The 16,367-nt window shown below is 41.5% G+C and overlaps 1 protein-coding gene across 2 annotated transcripts in view; it reads right to left on the minus strand.

The window, feature by feature from the left end:
- Window positions 1–16,367, minus strand: part of LOC135935437 (lachesin-like) — a 176,396-nt gene that overhangs the window by 32,119 nt on the left and 127,910 nt on the right. For both annotated transcript variants that reach the window (XM_065477740.1, XM_065477739.1), the window contains exon 3: window positions 12,760–12,970. In XM_065477740.1, the coding sequence (XP_065333812.1) occupies window positions 12,760–12,970 (211 nt within the window). The remainder of the gene's footprint in view (window positions 1–12,759; window positions 12,971–16,367) is intronic.

The following is a 16,367-nucleotide window of genomic DNA, read 5'->3' on the forward strand; positions in this document are numbered from 1 at the left end:
TTTTAAATTCGCTGGCAGCGCGAATCGGCGCAAAAAGTGGAGAGCCTAACTTTATTACGCGCGGGTGAAAATTGGCTGAACACCTGCCTACGTGCCGAGTTTCTTCCTTTTCCACCCAAAGTGCCGATTCAGCGGGTGGTGTATGTGTGTGTGTGTGTGTGCTCCAGACAGCCAATTAGTTTGCCTCTCATTGCACGAACACACCGCACCACAGCGCTTTACCCCTGCTTTGATGTTCTTTTGGCAAAAACGATCGCTGCCGCAGTTTTCATTGTGCTTGTAATTGAACTGAGTCGAGCATGATTATCACGAGTTACCATGAATGAGAACGCCAAAAAGTTTTAGTTGCTGACGTTCATATGTTTCAGAGAAATAAGTTTTTAATAACTTATTTGCTTCACGTCTTGCGTAATTATATCGAATAAACTAATGCAGATATTATGAAATGAATAAACAGGAGTGTTCAGATTCAGTTTTGTGTTACGATAATTATTAACAAGAAATCCACTTTAGAGTTGGTTGATATTAATTAAAAGCCATCATACACAGTGATTGAAAATTACTTCGCAGCAAATACATCACCAGCGTACATATAAAATGAATTGAATACAAACTTAAAAAATAGCTGCAATTAAATTTATGATTCAAGAAACATAAATAAGTTTTTTTATGGTTGACAAATTTATTGGATCATATTTGCTTTGCAATAATTATATTTAAATTTCAATTGAACGTAAATATTGGTCCTGATAAAATTCAATGCTGTCCAATTAATTTTGCAACGCGCAAAAGAGTTCATATACGTCCACTCAACTCACAACAGCAGTTTGCTGCTCGAAATGATGATAAATTTCATTTAATAATCAATCCGAGTATAGAATTTCAGCTATTTTTTTCTGTCAAATCGACGGCTTTAAACGAGTATATTATGCTGCATAATAAAAAGTTGCGACCACTAGAATACGTGGAATAAATTAATTGGCCTAATTAAACAACAACATTGCGCAGGGCTAAAGCAGTGTGAGAATATTATAAAAGCTTGTATGGGTTGCAAATGAAATTTTTGCCTTCCATAAAATTTACTCGCACGCAACCCAGCTGCGGAAGGCGTACAGGCCGAAAATTCTAGCTCGAATAAAATTATCAAAACAGATATGCGTACATAAAAGCAGAATGCCGGGTGAACGAAAAATAAATTCGATTTTCACCGCAGAGTTTTTTCAGAGGCTTTTTTATAAAAAAATGTTAAATATCTATTCAACAGAATCAAAAATGAATTTTATCAGTTTATTTTTTGATTTAGTAAGATTAGTTAAATGCAACGTATAATCCAACCGCAAAATTTGCTGAATTATTTAAAATCATAAGTCTTTATTCTGTTTAAAAAATTTCAGCAATTCAACTAGCCATTTTTCAATGGGTAATTCGTAATTCCGCAAGGACCCGAGAGCATCGATTTCGCAAATTTCAATTCGCACAGAAAAAAGCAATCAGCTCTCGGGTTGTTTTGCAAACAATTCAGCGAATAAGCCAGCGTTTGGCAGCAAACGCGTGTGGAAGCGTTTTTATTAGCCAGTGAAAATCAACGCTGCACGCCTTTGTTGTGTGCATGTATTTTTTTCTGGGTACGTGCGAGTGAGGCAAAGTCGCACTGCTGGCAAATTGCCGTCCGTCCAAATTATATTCCGGTCTGATGGATTGGCTCACGACATGCGACATTTTTTGGCGTTTGACGGATAATCACGTCGGCTGCGCTGCCCCGAGGATCGACGTCAATTACGGTCGAAAGCGGAAACCCACGGATTACAGCCCTGCGCGTCGAGATTTGTGCAGCCAACTTCATAATTTGCATCACAATCAGCCGTGTTAATTGAAAATGGGGGCTTTGCTGAATCTTGCGGCCAATTAAGGAACCCGCCTGCCGAAAGACCAGGAAGCATCCGCAGCAGCCGGGGCGTGTGTACACACTGGTGGCATTATTATTGTATTTAAATGAGGCCGATATTGCTGTCAGGTGGGCCACGAGGAATATTCACAGCAGCTTTAATTTCCGCTCCGGCTGTACCCGCAGCGAGAGAGAGAGAGAGAGAGAGAGAGCTGCTCCTGCTTCCAATTTAGCGAACGTCAGGTGAAGCAAAGTTTGCCAAGTCTCTCTACGGCTCTAAAGCCTCTTGAAGAACTATTGACAAATGCATTGCCATGGCAGCCAAAACAGTCGGCATGGAAATCAATTATTCAAATTTCTCAAATCCCTCTCCATTGCTCTTTGTACAGGGAAACATCCAGTCAATTGCGTAAGAATCGTCCCAAATAGATATTATTCTGGTTTGACGTCTGATTTTCAAGACGGTACAGAAATACTCAAAGCTATCAAACTGATTCATTGCAAGAGAATTATGTGAAATTAATTGTATGTAAGAACATTCTCTGCCCACGTGTTTTATAATTTATCATTTAGCATGGTTAATTTTCTACTAGCTACTTTCTCTTAAAATAGCTCTTGGAAAATTTCCATATTAAATAATGTTTGTTGGAGGATGCCCATCTGTGGCGAATAAAAAACCTAGGATAGGTGAGTAATTCGTTTTTCTCCTATGTCGGCACCAAAAGAGAAGGTATGTTCTGTACAATTATTGAACACATCTCGCAAAGCACAAAGATAGTTGCATTTAATTCATCACAAAATGATTTAAATGGGCAACATTCAGTTCAATTATAATTGAAAGTTCCAAAATTTAAACCTGGTCTCTATTGAAGGAATATTATATGAAAAGTAAAAATATTGATATAACGATACCAACGAAGGTCATGGCTATTATTTGAGAAGTAAATCTTTTAAATATGCTTGAGTGTTTAACCCTTTTAGAGAAAAATGTTTGGGCGGTGTCCTCTGACTGCTGAGAGGGAACAGACAAACAATTAGTCAGACCGAGTCAGACTAAAACACAAATGTTTGTCTTTTGCACTGCTAAGGACAAAAAATATGTTCTAGAATTAAATTTAAAAGCAAACTATCCATGAAAACTAAAAAAGCTGTAACTAAAAGACCACTTGACGTTGACGAGTTTTACGTAATCACTTACACACGACAGAGGACACGCGTGGAACAGTCACGCGAGACAATGATTGAGAGCGAGTGGCTGAGTGCGAAAGCAACTTAGTCATCCGCTCGCAAAATGCTAATTAACGCTGTAAACACGACTTGTTTCTCGGCTGGCGTCGGCACGTCTCTCATTCTGCGACGAGTGCCATTAATAATGAGTAAGAAGCCCGGGTCAAAAAGACGCGCCAGTCGGTGCGCGCAGTGGAGGCGGCGGCGGGAAGACGCGTTTTACCGCAAATTGGGGGTGAAAGGCATCCTGGTATAATCTGCTTAAGAGACAGCGAATTGTGTTGCACGCGTCTCGCCAGGCAGCGATAAATAAGCTGCCGTCATGCAAATGAGAAAAAGAAGAGTGTCAAGTGTCTTTTTCATCTCCGCCCGTGCCCAGGCCTCCTTCGACACTTGCGTCAGTTCGCACGAGAAGAGAAACAATTGGCACCCCCCGAGAACTAAGCACTTTCTCTTTCAGCGTCGATTAATTCCCGCTGAAATTCATTTGCAAGATTACCATTTGCCGCTTTTTTTGTGAGCGCTTATTCCTGTTGGAAAACACGGGGATTTGGCTTGCCACGAATTAATAAACAAATTGCTACGCGCGGAGCTTTCAGCGATTTAGTTTTTCCCGGCTTATTTTTGCAAACATATTTTATTGACACACTCGCTCGCTCACTCATGCTCACGCGTTAATACACAAATGCATATATACAAACATTCCATGTGCGGTGAAGGTGCGGCCGGACGCGTGAAGCGGCCTACCGGTTAGTCTAGGGGAATCTAGGTTCAAAATACTAAATTAAAGTTAACGTGACGAGCACTCCGACGACGACTAGGGAATAGCCGACCGGTCGCGCGAATTTAGAAAGGGACTTCACTCGCAATCGGCGTCAACCGGAAGAACGGTATGACGAACAGCCGGGCTGTACAGGGGAAACCGCAGGCCGGTTTCTCCCTTGCCGATAGCGAGTTAGGGTTTGGGATCTAGGAATAAAACTCTAACTAGCTGAGCTGTATCGCTCCTGCTCTGGCCGGCTAACTAGAGCGGCCAGGTAGCAAACTCAGAATCAGAATGATAGCTTCCTGAGCAGGCGCGCTTTATTTATACGCTTGTCCCCTACTCCTCATTTACATACAGACATATATTGACAGGTTATATCTTGCATGGTGTAGGTCGTCTCATATCCGGGGGCGCAAAAAGAAAATTGGCTTGTGTACAATATTGTGGATAATCAATGTAACAAACAATTTTTAACTATTAAGTCGTTTTACAACAAGGGCATGAATGAAATTTTGACTTGTAACATGATTTTTCTGAATATGAACAGTAATGTTAATTTTCTTTATTTACATACAATCAAATAATAATGAATTTTTGTTATACACACAAATTATAAAAGTTTCATACATTTTTATTTAAGTCATGAAAATAGCATTTTAAAATTGGCATGATTTATTAGTCAACTAACCGAATTGCGGTTAGTTTTGACTAAACCAAAAAGGCCTCCTAATAAACCAAATTTTGGTATATTGAGGGTTAAGACCGGATGTCGGTCTTAAAGGTTGTAGACCGTATGTCGGTCTGAATGGTTGCGGCGTTGAGCAGCAGGCACACTTTATACTTTTAGGTTTAATTCAACAGTCGGAAATAGCGGTTTGGTAATCAATATTTAATACAGACGAGTCATTTTATTTGTGGGTTGGTTTTAATTTTATTTAATTTAATTTGATGTTTATTTGTGTGACTATGGTTATGTTGGAGGTATATTTAAGTTTAAGGTTTTTATTGGTTTTTGTATTTAATACGTCCAGGGTGGTGAAGATGTGAATAATTTGAGCTGGTCTGCGTGTCGTTTGCCTACTTGCCGTCCATCTAGTGTCTCTAGTAGGAATGAGTTTTTTCCTACCATCTCTTTGATACGATACGGCCCTTCGTACTTTGGCGCGAGAGAAGCGGCAATATTTTTCTCTTTATTGGAAAGAGTATTTGTTTCGCGCAGGACTAATTTTCCGACGTCAAATGGGTGGTCTTGTCTTGTTCTATTATAACGGGTCCTGTATCTCTCTTGTGCAGTTGCTGAGTTTTCAAGTGCGATTTCGTTTGCTGTCTTTAATCGTTTAATCAACTCATTGGCGTACTCGTGATATTCAATCTCGTCAGCTGGTTCGCGTGGCATTTGTGGGTGGTGAAGTTCGCGCGCTAACATTAGCATATTCGGTGTAAATTTTGTTTTGGAAGACACCGCGGAATTTATACTAAAGGCGATCGCGTCCAAATTAACGTCCCACAATTTGTTATTGCTTTGTGCGTAACACCGAATCTTCTTTTTTAACTCTTTATTTGTGCGTTCAGTTCTATTTTCGCATGGCCTGTATGGGTTGATCACTGTGCACTCAATACCTAAACGTTTGCAAGTGTCTTTCCACAATTTTGATACAAATTGGGAAGCATTGTCTGAGAGTATTCGTTCTGGTATTCCGAAAGTGGTACAGTACGACACTAAACGATCGACTACAACTTTACTGGTCAACGTGCGAGTTGGGAAAATTTTTGTATAGCCACTGAATACGTCAGTAAAAACAATGGCATGTACATTTCCACTTGAACTGCGCGGCAAAGGTCCGATAGCATCTACGCTAAGTAAATTTCCGACGTGAGATTCGAGTTTTCTGTTATATAAGCCAAATTTTGTTTGGTTCTTTGACTTAACTCGTTGACAGATTTCGCATCCTGCGACAAACTCGTTGATGTCGTTATTCATGTTGCGCCAAATAAAATAATTTGCAACTTTCTTTTGTGTTATAAATTTGCCTGGATGGCCTGACAACACATCAGAATGGCAATATTTTAATACGGCAGGTCTCAAGTGCGCTGGCAAAACAATTAAGTGTTTGTTTTTGGCAGTATAGTGCAACACATCATTTATTAAACCGTATTTCGGTTTATGGCCTGATTGAACTGCTTGTTTCAGTGCCACAATTTCTGTGTCTTTGTCTTGCTCAATTTTCCACTGCTCGTCATTGGTTGGGAAATCTGGTAGATCCTGGAGTTGCGCAATCAAAACTTTTAGTCTGTTTCCCATTTTCAGTTCTTGTGGTGATGGGTTTACTAATTTGCTTGAATATCTTGCTTTTGGCAATTTTTTCTTCTTGCTTGGTTCAATTTTCTTCTCCTTTTCAGCAACTTTATTTTTCTTTTTTCGTGGTCCTTTTGAGTGCACAAGCTTGACTGGTTTGTCTTCGCATCTATTGCAATTGTGTTTTGCAGTTGGGCAATTTTCATCGTTGAACGTAATTTGTCCATCTTGTTTGATCTCGTCCAGAGGGATCGTGCAATCGCGTGCTGTGTTCGGCTTTTTGAAATCGTCGATTGTGTAAATAGCATTTCGCGAAAGTGCATCTGGTGCTCCCATTGAGTCACCTGGGCGATATTTTAATTCGCAATTGAAACCACTTAAGTAAAGTGCGTACCGTTTTAAACGGCCGGAAGGGTTTGTTTGGTGAAGAAGGTTTTTTATTGCCTGATGATCACAGTAAACGACAAAACGGGAATACTGAATATAGTCCTGGAACTTAGAAATAGCCCAGACTAAACCGACTGCTTCTAATTCAGAAACACAAAAGGTTTTCTCAGTATCTGTTGTCTGTCTACTGATGTAGAAAATTGGTCTTGGGCCTTCTCCGTCAACGTCTTGCATCAGTATCGCGCCAATTCCATTTTTGCAGCTGTCCACGTAAATTTCAAATGTTTTGTTCATATCTGGCAAATGTAATACGCACTGGTCGGACGTCAAATGGTGAATCACTTGATCTAATGCTTTTTGCTGCGCTTTACTCCAGTTGAACTTTGCATTTTTACGGAGAAGTTGTGTAATTGGTGCTACCACGATCTGGTAATTTGGAACAAAACGGCGAAGAAATCCGGTTAAACCTAGTAACTGCATGACTTCTTTCTTGTTTTCTGGAGCTTTGTAATTTTTTATACTTTTTATTTTTTCCTCCATAGGAATCATTTTTCCTTGTGAAATTTTGTGTCCAAGCAATTCTATTTCTGTCGCTGCTACTTGTAGCTTTTTAGGGTTTATTGTCAAATTTGCAGAGTGTAGGCGTTTTAGAACCTTTTCCACGTGCAATACGTGTTCTTCAAAGGAATGGCTGTAAATAACAATGTCGTCAAAGAAATTGACAACAAAATCTCCAATCAATCCTTTTAATGTTCTGTCCATCAGTCTCTGAAATTCGAAACCTGACGCGTTCCATCCGAACGGAGCTCGTTTGTATTGGAATAATCCGCGATGCGTGTTAATTCCAAAATACTTTCGATCGTCAGATTTTATTTGCATTTGCCAATAAGCACCGCTCAAGTCGATTTTTGTGTAATATTTCGCCTTGATTTGACTAAATATGGTGTCGAGGTTTTGAGCGTTCAAATATGGCCTTGCAATAGTCCTACCGTTTAGGAAACGCATGTCGCTTACTAAGCGGTATTTTTGTTTCTCTCCAGGTGGAGTTTTCTTCTTAACCAAATGAATAGGGGAAGCGAATACAATATTATCAGTTTCCTCGATAACGTCGTGTTCGAGCATTTTGTCGAGTTCAGCGTCCAATATCGTCCGCATCTCTTTATTCAATGGTCTTAAAGATGTTTTGAATGGAAGGGCATCTTTTATTTCCACATTAACCGCAAAGTTTTTTGCTAATCCGGGGCTTTCGCTGAATATTCCGAATTTGTTGTATTTCTTAAGCATGACGAGGAATTGGTCGTTCTGGTCGTTTTCAATTTTCTCCTTCAGCAGCTCACGCAAAATTCGCTGCTCGTCTACTTTCGCGTGGAACAATTTCAAGTCCGCTTCGCGTTTGCGCGTAAATCTGAAAACTTTTCCTGGCTGGCTAGCGTGAAAATAACCATTTGCTGTCAATCCGATTTTTGCTGCTCGCATGAAATTTCTGCCTAATAGTATGGAATTTCCGTTGTCTTTGAGAACGTAACTAGGAATTGTGACTTTTCCTGCTTTCCACTCAATTTTCAATTCTACTAATGCTTCTACGATTGTTTTTCCACCCAACGTGCTAATTGTTTTTGCTGCATAGCGAATTTTTGGCTTCCTTTCTCTAATAGTTTGAAATAGTTTGTCTCCAATCAAAGTAACGTCGCTGCCACTGTCGACTAAACCTTTGTAATGGCGTCCGAAAATGGTTAAAGGAATATACGGGCGATCGTAATTGACGCTGTTTGTGTTTTTCATTTTCTTAATTTGTGGAACTGACTGGTCAAGCATTGCTTTCAGGTTTTTCTCCTTCGTTTTTTGTCGCCTGTGCCTCTCCGAGGCCTGAGTCACAGGTTTCTTTTTTAGTTTCCCGACTTTTTGTTGTGTGGAGTTAAGTCTCGTTTTTTCTCGCGGCTGTGCTCGCGGCTTGAGCTGTTGGTTTTGTTGTCATATTTCGGTTTTTGCTTGCTGGAATCGGAATAGTCTCTTTTGTACTTATTCGCGTATTTGTCTTTCCTATCGCCAGATGAATGGCGATAGTCGCTACGACTGTCGCTTCTGTTAGCAGAGTGGTCACGTGATCCGCGTGAATAAGATCTTTGCGTATCTCGGCGCCTGTCATGGTTTTTGTTGAAATGCGCGTTCCGCTCACTCGACCTATGGCGCGAATTATCACGAGAGTAGGAACGTTCGCGTGAATAGGAACTTGTTCGCGAATTGCCTCTCTTCTCATGTCTTTTTTCGCGGCGCGATCGTGAACGTGAGAGCTGCGGATTCAGCGTCTCGAGCGGAATCTCTTGCGGCGCAAGGGTATTGTCAACAGGGCGTCCGGTATACGCTAAAGATGTCTCGACACTCTCAGCGGCAGAAGGCGGTGGGATATACGTTTTTGTTTTGTACATGAAACTCTGAGCGCGCGCGGCTTCCTCCAATAAATCCATTAACGTGCTGAAATTGTGTTTCTGCATGAACGGAAAATATTGAGGATTCATTTGGTCAAGTACCCGCTGAATGATCTCGCTGTCGTCGGCATTTTTGTCGATGATATCGTAATACGCCTTGATCTTGTGTATATAAGTCGTGAGTGGTTCATTAACATGCTGGGTCCGGCGCTCTAATTCGCGTTTCAAACTGCGGAGGTAATCAACTGCTGCAAATTCAGTCATAAACAAGTTTTTGAATTCTTGCAAAGTCGCGCAATTTTTTCCCACGCAATCATACCAGTAACTCGCATCGCCCTCCAAGCATGCTGGCATCTTGATATGAATCAATTGCAACTCGTCTACTTGGTACGTCTTTGCCTGGTTTGAAATTAATTTCAAATATTCCAGAGGGGTTTTTGAGTCTTGTTTGCCTTTATACTGGGGAATCCTGATTTTGTGGATTTTATTTGATTCATCGCGATTGCTGCTGTTTTTTTGCGTCATTTGCATGGCGTGGAGGAAAGCTTGAGTAATGTGTGAAATTGGGTCATTGTGCAGCTGGCCTTGCACATTCCTATCATTTGTAGGATTTGTTTGCGGCTGGCGCATGCCATACGATCCGAACAAGGAATTTGAGTTGTGTACGGGAAAATGCAATGTGGAATTTGTGTAATTTGGAGCAGAATGCAGCGTGGAATTTTGTCCTGCATTCATAAATGAATTGTTGAGTGTGGTCATGGTGTTTTGGGTGTTGGGTAGGTCAGGAATGTTTTCGTCACCGGCATTTCTTGTTGAATTGCTGGCGCGTTTGAATTTAGAATTTGCTGCTAAATAATTAGCGGTCTGAGGGCTGAATGAATTTCTGCCGAACAAATTCTGGGGACTTTCGGACGGTAATGGGTATCCGAGTTGCCCTGACGGAGGGTAAAATGATTTTTCCCTTGTCTCATATGTACGTCTGTGCATATCATTACGACTTGCATCAGCGTCTTCGCTTTCGCGGTGCAAACTGCTTGAGGGATTCGGCGGTGCCGATTTGTTTGCTACAAATTGAACTTCTCTGGACTCGTCAAAATTCTCGATGTCTACTAACTTCGCGTTATTTTCTGTGATCCGATCATGATGAGATGGGGCTGTGTAGAACGATTTATTCATCATTTCGAGCTGTTTCGCAATTAATCCTGTTCTTCTTTCCGCGATTTTGGACTTGGCTCTCGCGTGATTAAAATGCTGGATCGCGTACGCAGCAGTGCCTTTTTGCTGGGATCTATTCCGGTCGAAATGCCGAATGAGCTGACCGATTAGTTCATTTGGGTCTGCTTCGGACAGCGCGTCCGTCATCAACACGTTCTCGCACATTCCGCGAAGGCTGGGAACATGAGTTTTGACGATAGTGGAGTTTTGCAGTTCTTCTGCTATTTCTTTCTCAAGAGTTTGTGATTCTGGATTAGGTTGATGGAAAATATCACCTAAATCTTTGGAGCTAAACATGGTGATTGTAGTGAGTCTCTAACTTTAACGCGAGTTCCGATTTTAATTTTTGCCTAACTCTATGTGAAATAAAGATAAACCGATCTAGCGCAAGGTGTTCCTAACTTAGGTTCTTGATAGATCTTAAATCGGGTCGGGAGTCAACTTTTATTAAGTATTTTTAATAGGCCGAGCCCCCACTGAAGCGGCCTACCGGTTAGTCTAGGGGAATCTAGGTTCAAAATACTAAATTAAAGTTAACGTGACGAGCACTCCGACGACGACTAGGGAATAGCCGACCGGTCGCGCGAATTTAGAAAGGGACTTCACTCGCAATCGGCGTCAACCGGAAGAACGGTATGACGAACAGCCGGGCTGTACAGGGGAAACCGCAGGCCGGTTTCTCCCTTGCCGATAGCGAGTTAGGGTTTGGGATCTAGGAATAAAACTCTAACTAGCTGAGCTGTATCGCTCCTGCTCTGGCCGGCTAACTAGAGCGGCCAGGTAGCAAACTCAGAATCAGAATGATAGCTTCCTGAGCAGGCGCGCTTTATTTATACGCTTGTCCCCTACTCCTCATTTACATACAGACATATATTGACAGGTTATATCTTGCATGGTGTAGGTCGTCTCACGCGAGAGAGGATTAATTAATACAGCTTGTTTATTCACGCTCGTAGCAAATTAATGAGCCTGCACCGCTGTGAGCACCACGCTAATTCCTCTTTTAACTGCTTTTTCATCAAATTCGACCCCGCGTGCCTGCAGGGCGGCTTTCTAACTTCTTCCCTTTCCAAAAGTCGTCCCTTTTAACCGCAAAGTCCAAATGGACCCACTCAGTAAAAGGCAACGCCACGAGGGTTTATCATGACGCAGAAATACTAATTTAAGAAAGCACAAAATCTCCGTTGAAAAGTCGAAGAGTTAAATGTACTGCAGAAATTATCCGGCATAAAATGGACGTGATGTCGGCACGCGAGCGGTCGATTTAAATTCCCGAGTAATTACCCAGCACTCTCGCCTGTTAATTTTTGTGACCGTTAAATTCCCGAACTCACTCATTCCGGGTTGCCACAAATCCGACGGACGTGAGAATTAAAGAGGTGCTAGGTACCGAATTTGCATATCTCGCGCTGCTTTATTATTCTCGTGTGCTTCTGGCTTGCCACCGACTAAATCATTGCTAGCCCTACGTGCGCTCGAGAATAATTTCGGGCTTATTCAAATTGAACGCGAACCGAGCAGCCATTTCATGGCGCGGAAATACCAAAGGTGGGGTGACACGGGTCTCAAATGTAAACCGTTTCAATTTGCCTTTTGCAAAAGTTAGAACGGGAAATAATAGGACTTTGAACTTAAGACGGTGTTAGGCAAAATGGTTGGTTATCAAAAGCAAATTTTACAAATCATTTATTATTTATAGTACAAATTGAAGGGGAAAATTTGATCTTTCCAGTGCGTGCTGGAATATTGTTCAAAAAATTTATAATTTTTTTCTAGATTTTATATTAAGATGGAAGTTTCAACTAATTTATCTGGTTTCAAATGGTATTTTAATACCAAATTTACGGAGTAATTTACAGAGCCTTTTAATGGAAGTTTGTATGTAAAAATATTTTGCATTTGTAATTGTCTTGAGATTATTTAATTTTTAAGGAGAACATAGTGTGTTGAATATGAGGCTGAAAATTAAATAGCGCTCATAAAATGGAGATTGTATAAAACAATTTTTTCATCTATTATTAAATTGAAATATTTCAACCGATGACCAATTAAATTTGGAACAAAGAGCGCAAAAATTCCAAGATTGTGTTGAATATTGAAAACGGCTAAAATATATTTGTGAGCCGGAAAATACCAATTGTGTAAGGACATGACAGATTAAGCAGATTTACGGACTGAAATTGTATGATTCACGCTCATTTGATGGCCCCATAACAATCGGGAAGTCACAATCAGCATAGACAGTCGATCGTCTAGAACACTATGTCTACATATAGGCGAATCTTGAACATTTGTAACCCGCAAAGCCGACCCACATTCTGCTACTGTTTTTATTCGGCGCCGCAAGCATGTTGCGCAAGTGGGTAAGGCAAAGTAGTGCTTGGGTATTCACATGAAACGAAAAAAGCGCAATTCCTCACCACGGGGGGAATGCGGCAGAGGTGGTAGAGTGCGGCGTTTGCATTTTATTGGCAGGATTTGGCGGGTCGGACGATGTTGGAATGCGAAACGAGCGGCGCAGGGGCGCACGCGAGACGATTGATGGAGGAGTACTCACCCACGACATTGAGATGAATGAAGTGGCTCATGTGCGGCGTGGTGCTGATTTGGCACTCGTAGATGCCCGAGTCGCGGTGCTGTGGGTATTTGATCTGCAGCGTCCATTCGTCCGAGTGCGGGTGATGGATGGCCCGGAAGCGCTGGTCGCTTGTGTATGTGTACCGACCCACGGTCAGCAGGTGGATGTCGCGATGCCGCACCCACGAAACCTGCAACAAAAGCACCAGCACATCAATCTCTGCTAGCGAAATTCGACGCCCGAAAACGTGTATTGACAGGTTACTATTAGTTCAACGTGCGCGTTTGTAAAAATTGTTTCAATGCCAGCGGGCTTTGGGTGACCAGTCAGGACTGTCACGAGTGGCTGTTCATCATTTTAAACGGAATGCTTCAGGGTGGTTATAGCAATATGTTTTTTTTTTATTTTGTTAATTTTGCAATTGAATTATATTTCAAGTCAAATTCTTTCGTATCTGCAGCTATTTAACATCTTCATTGTCTACAAAACATGCTATATATTTTTTTTTAAAGAAGAATATTTATTTGTAATCTTTGGAAGTCCAGCCAATTCCGAAAATGTGAATATAAGCAAAATAACATCAATTGATTATATATTTAAAACGGTACGGCGATTATGTAAGTTATAATTTAAGTAATTAAGCATGTTAAGGAAATATTGTTTATTTTATGAGGATGCTATTTTTATACTATAAATTTTGATTATTATGACACCATTCTGAAGCCATAGCAATGAAACAGGTCAAAACAACTGTGAAAGACAGAAGTTGCTTAATTAGGCAAAAATTTTATCCATTAACACACTTCATTAGAAGAAGAATGAGTTATGTCGCCAAAGTTACAAGTCTCGATTTTTCATTGTTCTTTGCAGGAGCGAACTCGACGGAAGACTCCTCTTGTTCTCTGAGCTAAAAACTTTTCGTGCTTCTCTTCTCGCGCTCCCTGCTCCAAAACTCGCAGGTGTTGTGGAATTCTACTCTAAACTGTAGAGAAAATCAGAAAAATTAACCGTTTTACCTAATTAGTGCAAGGGAGATTCAACAAAGAACCTTCCTTGTTTATTTTTCCGCCAACCAGCAGTGCAAAAAAACTACACCAACAATTCCTTCTCTCGGCTCTGCAATGCAAATAAATAGAGTATTCCTCTGCAACTTGTTTACAGCAGATATTATATGTATAAAGGGAGGAAATAAAAATGGGGAAAAACAGAGCGAGAGAGAGAGAGAGAGAGAGAGAGAGAGAGAGAGAGAGAGAGAGAGAGAGAGAGAGAGAGAGAGAGCTAAGTCTGCGTGTTTATTTTCGCCCGGCAACTCATTTCCCGCGCTTGAGGAAACCAGAGCCGTTATATGGGGGGTGCAGGCGCAACCACAAGTAATGAGTGGCCATTCTAACTAAATTCTAAATTTTGCGCCGACCTGCTGCCCGACAAAACGGACGGCAAGAAACGTAGCTGCTGCTACTGCTTGCTTTTTCGGTGGCAGCAAAGTTTTCGGTCCCGAAACTAGTGCGGTATGTGTGGCCTAATGAAATTAGTTTGACATTTGCGTTGAAGTCGGCTGGCTGGCGGGCCAGCCTGAGCAAGCACACACTCTGCCAGCCAGCCAGCCAGCCGACCTTTTGAACTTTCGTATTACGTTTAATAAGGCAACAGCGGCAAACGGGCAGCCAGCGCAGATATATCAAAACTTAATTATTTCCCGTCGTGCGACTCATGCAGATTCGAGGACTATCTCGGATTAACCCGAATTTTGAGTGCACACGTTTACCCTCGGGCTGTCTTTGACCAGCACGCACCTAACCGAGCAAATTGCTGCTCTCGCTTTTCCACAAAAGCTAGCAAACCGAATAAATATGCAGACCAGTATTGCTGCTGTTTACAATTATTTTTAATTAGCGTTAAATTCCTTCGTTGATTTGAGTCGTCCATCTCTTTTTCCCCCTCTTGGAGCAAATCAGACATTCTGCCAGCAGTAATAAATCGCTGCTTGGCGAAGCGTGCACGAACATCATCGCGCGGCCGATTTAATTAGAAACAAAAGCCGCTCATTAGCGATCGAGTCCGCCTCAATTATTTTCATCTCGCACGCGAAAACGTCGATTCGAAAGGGGTGGAAAGTGAAAAAAGCATGCGCAACACATCGGAAAAACGGCGGGTGAGTCTAATTAAGCGGAAATCGGTTGGTCGGCGTCCAAGGCGAGGCAAGCAGCAGCTTTTTCAATTTTCTCTCGGCCATAAATTATCAATCTGCGTCACGGGAAAATAATTTTTGGCAAAAAAGCGCGATCGTGTCGTGTCCCGCAGAATAGCAGCGTGTGCAGTAAAAAGGTGCTCGTTTCCCTGATAGGAAACACAGTCTTTGGACCGAGTCCAGAAACCTTTTTCGCTCTCTGCTCTGAATTTCTTACATTCGTTAAGGAAACAAGTTTTATTCTTCGTTTGGCTCTCTTTATGCTGAGGAAATGCACTTGGAACAGTGACTTGATCCGGCCATTTTCACAAACATGTTTTTTCAAGGCAATTGCTTGAAATTTCACCAATGTTAAAAAGATGGTATGGTTACAGCATCATTCTGTAACGTCAGCGATTGAGGATGGTTATATCATAGGTCTAAATCAAATCACAGAAATTTCCCACGTAGTTAGAAAGTAGGCTATCTATTTCTTGACAATTGTTTGTAGCCCTATTTCCTGACAAGGAAACATTTCATGAGTTTAAGTTGAAAAATACCCCAATTTGATGTTGTTCCTAAACAATAAGTTTTTTAAATAATTAATATTTAATAGGAAAAAACTGTATTTGATATTGTTCTTAATTTTTACTTGTCAAGAAGTGCGGCTACGGCAACAGTATTCAGCCGACACTTATGTTGATAAATAACAAAGAGAATTAGACGACACTTAAATAATTTCCATGATTTGATATGTACCAGTATTCTATGAATTTTTGTTTCCATTTTAATCCTGTATTTTTCAATGTTGCTACATGGCCGCAGTGAGGTTCTTGAGGCGCCACGCGAAGTGAGTTTGGCGATAAATTTCCGTGTAGCACTTACGCGCTTTTGCAGCAACACACGCTCTGGCGGCGGCTCGTAAATCACGAGCGCATTTTTCCACTGGCGTGACGGGCTCAAGAGCAAATATGCACACGCAACTTTCCACCCAATTAATATTTGCACAATTCCGGCACAAACCCATCATCCCCCGGCCGTTAAGGGGGTGCGAAGGGGCGAGAGTGCCGCTTGGAGTAAGTTTCCACGCCACCGTGCGGCTGACGCTCCCAAAAGGGATTAATTATTGCGCACGCTCTCATTTTCTGCAGGCCAGATAAGCGAGCCTACAATAAAATGAGTGTCGTTCCCAGTACTTGACTCGACAAACGTGAAATTTCTCCTTTTATATCCGTTCCTTTACTCAAATTGAAACCAGCCGAATCACTTACTTCACACCTTTTCCTTTTTTTAGAAATGTAGTAAAATGGATAATGACCGCGTCGTTAGACATGGATCGTTTCGTGCTTCTTGAGCTTCAGGGCTGACTAAGGGGTATTAGAAGGGTTTTACGGCAAATGTAAGTGAAGTAGGCGTCGGC

The sequence above is a fragment of the Cloeon dipterum genome, chromosome 2 (genome assembly GCF_949628265.1).
Source record: "Cloeon dipterum chromosome 2, ieCloDipt1.1, whole genome shotgun sequence".
In the NCBI taxonomy this organism is placed as follows: domain Eukaryota; kingdom Metazoa; phylum Arthropoda; class Insecta; order Ephemeroptera; family Baetidae; genus Cloeon; species Cloeon dipterum.